Source organism: Haemorhous mexicanus, chromosome 11 (assembly GCF_027477595.1).
Source record: "Haemorhous mexicanus isolate bHaeMex1 chromosome 11, bHaeMex1.pri, whole genome shotgun sequence".
Classification (NCBI taxonomy): Eukaryota; Metazoa; Chordata; class Aves; order Passeriformes; family Fringillidae; genus Haemorhous; species Haemorhous mexicanus.
In genome coordinates this window covers 4,375,687-4,383,308 of record NC_082351.1, presented here as the reverse complement: position 1 = coordinate 4,383,308, position 7,622 = coordinate 4,375,687, and the positions used below count along the sequence as shown (strand labels likewise).

Genomic DNA, 7,622 nt, shown 5'->3' with positions numbered 1-7,622 from the left:
GCAGAGGCAAAGCACAGTGGGGAGGAGAAAGAGCAGGGACGAGATTACTTTTGAAAGGCAGAGGCGCTCTGGGGCCTGCTCCTGGCCAGGGACCCTGCCCAGAGCCATCCCCTGCTCGCCGGGGCCGTGAGGGGCAGCTGTGCAGCTGGGCCAGGCTGTGCCAGTAGCTCCAGCCATGCTGGGGAGTCTTGCCAGCCCTGGGCCCTGCTGTGCAGGAGGGTCCCTGTGTTGCCACTGGCAGTGGGCCTCAGCCACCTCCTCTCTCCACAGTCGTGCTGCTGCTGCTCCAGCATCCTGGCCGAGAAGGCGTGCCTCTCCCTCTCCCCCAGAGAGCCCAGAGACCGTCGGGTTTGCCAGCTCTCACACGTGGCCTCGGCAGCAGCAGCTGCCCAAGAAAGCAGAGCACCAGCCCTCCGTGCCTCCCCCACGGCCCCCCAGCCCGGCCCTGAAGCAGAAGCCTCCCGAGATCCCCCCACCTCCTCCCCTCCCGAGCTCAGCACCCTGGTCCAGCTAGGACTGCAACTGGGCCAGCCACGCAGGGCTTGGGCCACCAATAGCTTGGGGCACCTGCTCTCCTCTACAAATAGCCCCTGTTACCTATGGGCAACAGCCAGAATCACTTTTCATTCCCTTGGACCTTCAACAGGAAGGACTGAAGATTCTTCCCACGCCCTTTCTCATCCTTTACCACTTTGATTTTCATACAATTGGGAGCTGGTTGCATCTCTTAAAGACTTTATTTACACTGCATGCTTTACCTTACCTGCCACTGGAAAATAAATAAAAAATTCTTCAGTTTAGATTTCATTTTTAGTGCAGTTGGGCTGTTCACTGTCGTGGTTTGAGAGGAAATGAAGTTTTTGTGGGATGGTGTAGTCATGCCAGTCGGTGTTCAGATTTTAATATTGGCACCTAGTTTGTCCACTGAGAGCATGGATGCGCCTCTGAGAACACAGGCAGTTAAAAGCTGTGAACTCCCAGAGGAAACTCTCTTTGAGTTCCAGTCTTAGAAGAGAGCAGACCTTCCCCTGCTCTGCTCCGAGCTGGGTGGTGGGGGAGGGGAGCCATGTGGCCGGAGGGAGGTAGGCCAAGCCTGGGCCGAAGAGTAGAAGAGAGCACGGCGAGGCTTCGGGCAGCCATCCCCCATTTCCCCCCCGGAGGGAGAGAGAGAGAGAGAGAGCAGCCTGTGCCTGTGATAGCGCGGCTGGCGTGAAAGAGAAGAAGGGGGGTGCCCAGCAGGGCAGCCAGCCGTGGGAGTTCATGAACCAGACCAGCAGAGCCTGAGACTTTTAACCCTTCTTGAGATGATAGAAACCTTGCAAATGCTGATTCTTCCTGAAGTTGAAGAGATAGAGTAGAATAGCAAGAAAATGAGCAAGTGAAAGACGTTGAGAGAAGTTGAGAAGAATCCTAGGTAAGAAGAGATGATAGAGTAGCCTTTGGCTGGACTTTTCTTGAATAGCCATGGCAGAACCCTTGAGTTCCTGTGACACAGAGACTGCATTCTAGAGAAAAGCAATAGCTCAGAGCCAGGAGAGTGCGGTGAAAGTGTGTAAACAGAGACGACAAGTGAGGAGAGTAGTAGTAGTGCCCTCCATCTTCGAAGAAGAAGAAGAAGATGATCTCTGTTCAAGAGACCCCTCAACCCCAAGGAGTGAAATCTGGGGGGGGACAAGTGTCCCAAAAAGAGAGAGACTGTGCTCTTTTTAAAACTGGACAAAACGTCCTTAAAGAAAAAAACCCTAGAAGCAGCTCTAGTCCATGTGCAGTGGTGAGAGCACAGGACATAGAAAGGTCACGATGGCAAATGTTTTTCGGGCGGTGCCACACGTGACACAGAAGCACGAGAAATTTTGACTCTTTCCTGGAGAAGTCTGTAGTGAGGGAAAGATTCCTCTCTTCTCGAAGAATTGAGAATTAATTATCTAAAAGGCGGTGATAGACTGAGAGCGAATTAATCTAAAGAGTAGTAACAGAATTAGAAATTTAGAGGGGGGAGGAGGAGGAAATTTAGAAAGTTTTCATCCTGTGTTCTGTGTGTTTTTCCTTGTAGTTTTAAGTTAATTTTTTTTTCTTTCAATCTTAAGTTAGAGCCTGCTCTGCTCTGTCTCTGATCGCATCTCACAATAGATACCAAGAAAAAAAGTATTCTCATAGAAGCACTAGCATTGCGCCAAGCTCAAACCATGACACTCACCTTTTGAGCGATTAATTTTCCATGGTACTACTACTTCCCTTTTCATTGCTATCCATAAAATGTTCATCTGGACATAACAATCAGCAGAATTACTGAGATTTACCTCAAAGCCCAGAGGAGAATCTAGCACAAAATATTCCCCCTGTGTCCTGCACAGCAAGAAATATTCAGAGGAAAATACAGTGGCAGCTGAGACTTGTTGAACTCCCAGAATATTGAGCCTGCAGAGGAGGCAGACAGCCCTGGCAGTGGCTGAGGGGACTTTTCCTCACAGACTCCTCTGGAAGTGTGTCAGTCCAGGAGGGGAAAGCTTTTCAACCTTTGCCTTATCTTCCTCCTGTGCTAAAATGTAAGGCTCCTCCTGAGCTACAAACAATTCTCCATTCCTCAACCAAGCTACTCAGGTTCTTATCTTAAAGAGCAAAAGCAAATGTGGTCAGAAATTTCTCATCCAAGCCTGTTTGCAGAGAAACCCCATCAGACGCGAGCAAATATTTCTTAGCATCAGTTCACTCAAAGAAAACCAACCCTGAATTGAGCAGCGCTTTAAATGAAGTTGAATTCTCTTTCCTCACCTATCAGCCAGACTGGGTTGCTCCTTTTTTGTCCTAGAGAGAATATTAGAATGATTTGCTCTTGACAGGACTCCTTGGATGGCTCCCAAACTGGTTGCTGTTCACCACGCCTTGCCTGGGCTCTTAATGCAGCCTGTTAGCAGCACCTGACTTTGGCACCCTGTTGAGCCTTTGGGCACGGCTGGTGCCACGGTCCCCTCCTGACTCCTGGCATGTCCCTGCTGGTGGAGGAGCCCTGCTGGTGCTGCTGCCTGCGTTCAACAACGCCGGTCCTACTCCCCAGCCAAAGCGAGACTAAAGTCGCTGCTCTGGGCAGCTCGTTTGAACGAGTTTAACGCCTACTCACCTCTGTCCCAGACCTCTTTAGACCCACCCAGCAACACCATAAAGTCACCTCATCTACAGAGGGGAGCAGGTCTGAGCGAACAGAAGGTGGGCTTTCACGCACATTGGGGTTTTAGTTTAGTGGAAGCACTCACTCGTTCACAAGCCTTCCTTGTCAAAGTGGATTGTGCGATGCCATTGTGTTGCTTGGGCTAAAGAGAAAGCAGAAGGGAGAAATGAGTTAAGAAATGAGAAAGACACTTGGGGCGCAGGCTTGGCAGCCAAACGGAGCACGATGGCACCCAGCCGCTTTGCCGGAATCCCCTTTGGTGCCGGACAAAGGCGGACGCGGCTCCGCTGCGGGGCGAGCCGGGCGCTCGGCGAGCGGCGCTGGAGCGGTGGCGGCCCCGCCCCGCCCGTCCCGCCCCGCCGCGGGCCGGGGCCGAGCGCTCGGCCGGGCGGGAGCTCAGGATGCTCGGGCAGCGCCGCGGGCCGGGCGGGCGCGATGGAGCCGCCTGAGGGCTGGGACCCCTACGGGCGGCCGGCCCGGCGCACGCAGTGGCTGGTCAGCGCCCTCGCCTACCACTACGGGCTGGACCGCGGCGTGGAGAACGAGATCGTCGTGCTGGCCACCGGCCTGGACCAGTACCTGCAGGAGATCTTCCACCGCTTGGACTGCGCCGGTTCGGGCCGCATCCCCGGCGAGGACTTCCGCACGCTGTGCCAGGTGCTGGGGCTGGAGGAGGCGGCGGAGCCCGAGGAGTGCGCGGAGCTGTGGGACGGGCTCTCGGCCGAGCTCACCTTCCGCCAGTTCCACGCGCGGCTCTGCGGCCACTTCAGCACCCGCGCGGGGCCGCGGCTGCCGCTGGGCCGGGAGAGCGAGCACATCGAGACCCAGATCCGCCTGCGCAGCCCCCGCCGCCGCCGCCGCAGCGACCCCGCCGGCCGCGGAGCCGCGGGCAGCGCCGAGCGGCGGCCGCCGGGGCCCCGCTCCCGAGAGTGCTACGAGGAGATCGTGGCGCTGGAGCAGGCCGAGGACCGCATGGCCAAGCTGGAGGAGGAGAACGGCAGCCTGCGGGAGCTGGTGGAGGACATGCGCGCCGCCCTGCAGAGCAGCGATGCGCGGTGCCTGGCGCTGCAGGTGAGTCCGGGCCGGCTTCTGCAGCGGCCTCCCGGGGGCGGCTCGGCTGGCCCCGAGCGCTTCAGGAGAGATGCTGCTCTCGGAGAGTCGGTGTTTATAACCCCTCCGCTGCCAGACTGAGGCCGAAGTTGCTCGTTCATCGTCGGCATTAACTTTTTAGCAAAGTTTGGTTACAGGGAGGCTTTAAGGAGAAATGTATGGCACCGGTGTACCATAAATATAGTTGTGAAGAGCACTCTGTTTACAGTGTAGGGGACTACGGCTTAACAAACCCACGCGTACAATGCTGCTGTTTCTTCTACTGCACGCGCAGTCAGGATGTGCTGATAGCATATGCTGGATGTGCACCAGTGCAGGGTTTTTCCTGAAGTGAGAAAGAACTTTTGCATTCCTGCCTGCACAAGCACAAGCAGTGTCTCAGTCAGAAGTGCCTGAAAGGAATATTAGAAGGATGTTTTCCTCAGAGTGTGGTCACAAGAGTTCAGAGTTGGAGCCAGTTCTGCAGGCAGGCTGATGAATAGTCTGGGGCTCCTCTGCACAGCCCCATTAATTCCGGGGCTGGTTTCTGCTGGTTCTGCTGTACGGGCTCGAGTGACACACATAGACACTTAACAGCAGTTAAATTCCTCTGGCATGAAATAGCGTGGAACAGGCAGAGCAGGGAAGGGCAGCATGGACCCATTGTTCTGGCAGGTCTCACCAGGTGTGATTTGATACTAATACAGCACTGACAGAACTCTGCTCCACCTGTGACACTTCCACTTGCAGTAGATGACTGTTGTCTTCCCAATGTCCAGCAAGGCAGGTCAGAGACGCCTTTACCATTTTCATCTGCAAAAGGGAAAGGAAATCAACAGCAAACACAAAGTCACCAGTCAGAGGTCCCAGGATGAATGAAAACGACAAAGAGGAGAGCTTCAGAGCACCCCCAGCTGCTCCCTGCTCTCTTCTTCTGAACACAACTTCATTGTAAATATCTTTTTCAGCAGACTGCCTGACTCCTGAGTACAGACCATAGTAATGACATGAAAGCTACACAGAAACTTGTGCACTAATATGATAAGTGTGTAGGTTGAAAATTAAATACATAGCTAGTTATTAAAACCTACTTTCCAGAGATTGTTTCCTTGTCTCTGTATTTGGCAAAGTTAGTTGCTGATCAGCTCGATGTGATTGAAAAAAAAAACCAAACCAACAAAGCACAATCCAGCCACTTTCAGTCTTCATTAAAGCCCATCATTTTCTCCCTGCTTTGTGCTCCTGGTCATTACAGGTGGGACTGTGGAAGAGCCATGCCAGCCATAGAGAAGGAGGATCCTGCTTCATAGGGAGGAAGAGACCATTAACACAGAAGCACGCCCAGACCAAGTGCCTCCAAAGTGTCCTGGAGGAAATGGAGCTCATGCGGAGCTCCAGGGATGGGCAGATTGAAGAAGCCATCAGGTTCAGCCAGGAGCTGGAGAAGGAGCTGAAGAGCTCTCAGGAAGCTCTGGTCAGCCTGGAAGATTGCAACCGTAACCTGAAGAGGGAGCAGGCAGAGACGAGGAGGAAGGTGGAAGAGGCCAGACACGCTGTCCTGAACAGTCTTGGCAAAGTGAAGGAGCTGGAAGTGAGAGCTAAGGAGGTGCCACATCTGCAAATACACATCCAGCAGCTGGAATCACAACTGCAGCACTACAGGTAGGTTGGAGTCTGACAAAAAGTGCCCATAAATTCAGTGTTGGGGCACAGGTGAGTTTGAGAATCTCTGGTTGGGGCTTATTAGATGTCTCCAGAACACCTTGTAAAATCTGGCCAGAGGGAAATTAGAAGCTGCTCATCCATTTTCTTGGTAGGGGTCTTTAGGAGATCGAGCAGTCTTCCAGGCCAAAGGGTGCTGGTCTGCAGAGAGCTGAAGTCACTCCTCAGACACTCAACAACAGAACTCAGCATGCTAATGCTTCAGGAAAGCCCCAACACAAATTGCTGAACGTCCTTCAGAAACCATTTCCAACAGACTTTTTCCGCTGCCTTTCCTGGTCCTTCGGTCCCATCCCAAGCCAGCTGTAATCAGATGGCTGACTCTCCATTTTGTATAAAAGCTCTTCAGCTTGTCCTAGGAATTGGGGAAAAGCACACAAGGACAACTTCTGGCTGCTGGTTGGAAACTTGCTGTGACTTCATTGCTTCTTCACTGAGAGAACAGGTGATAGAGGAGGGAAGCTGAAACGTTCCTAAACCCACAAAATAATAGAGTGGGAATCTCAAAAAACACTTGCCAACTAAACCCCACTTTTGCAACGGCATAAACAAATCCTTCCAGAAGTCAGAAAGTTGGTCACAAATTTAATAGTCCACTGCTTTTGTTGCTTTTAACCTCAGACCAAACTTGGACTCACCGATGGTTAGTAAGCGTTAGTCATTTCTGCCCAAGTTCCAGACTGACCTAAGGAATAAAATCTAGTTTATATTTTCACTGACCCAAAGAAAATCAGTATTTCTAGACATATTTTTACTTACACGCTAAATCTAGTATTTTAATAAATTGCACCTTCTGAAGTCCTTGCCTCTTCCTAAACTCACACTTCCTCTGTTTGCTTATAAGAAGAATTCATAGTGAGTTATTTGTGGCATCCTAGCTATTGTAGTGTTTTATGAAGTGAGGAAGTTCTAAAAAGAACCATTTTATCCAGTGTCTTTCTGGCAGCATTGTGAATGTTAATACATGCATGGTTGCAGAAGATCAAAGAAAATAGAAGCATTTCTTTAAACACCTGTAGGATTTAAAAACCCCTGCGAGGGCATGTAAAGTTCAAGGTGACTGTCAGGGGACTCTGGAGGAATGACACAACTCCTGGTGCTAAAAGGGATCACACAGCTTGTCAGGGCTGTCACCTTCTCCTTGGCATAGGCACCAAAGGTTTTAAGATGGGTTCTTGTCCTATGGAATTGCTTTTCCAAAGTACCATGAAGGATAAAAAGATCACCTTGAAACAGGTTAAAGGCAATCAACAATGTCCACTGGCCTTGCAGAACAGGAACTTCATGGGTTACATCAAAACAAAGAGTGCCAGTTTAGAAATGCAAATTATATGTTCCTTGTAAGACAACCTTCATTTGTAATACTTCTTTTTTAATTGCATGCTAATTTAAAGTGAGTGTCAAGCTCAGGAATGGTGCTGGTCTGACCATGTGGGAACTACACCCCTTTTTTAGCCCTGTAGCACATTTAGCAGAGGCCCAGGCCAGCTTTTAGCCTCTGAGATTCTCTGTTGGCCACAAAGCACCTGCACCTCCCCATCCAGTGAAACAGCTCTCGGTGCAAACAGTTTGACTTAAGAGATGCATAATGATAACTGGGACTTGCATGCCTGTGCTCATATTCCATAACACAGGGAATCCCACC

At 51.4% G+C, this 7,622-nt stretch overlaps 1 protein-coding gene across 1 annotated transcript; it reads left to right on the top strand.

The window, feature by feature from the left end:
* The first annotated feature begins 3,534 nt into the window (after positions 1–3,534).
* On the top strand, positions 3,535–6,078 carry LOC132332118 (EF-hand and coiled-coil domain-containing protein 1-like). Its single transcript, XM_059856088.1, has 2 exons — positions 3,535–4,237; positions 5,511–6,078. Exons 1-2 carry the CDS (start codon positions 3,602–3,604, stop codon positions 5,919–5,921), a joined length of 1,047 nt encoding a protein of 348 aa, XP_059712071.1. The 5' UTR covers positions 3,535–3,601; the 3' UTR covers positions 5,922–6,078.
* Positions 6,079–7,622: the final 1,544 nt, after the last annotated feature.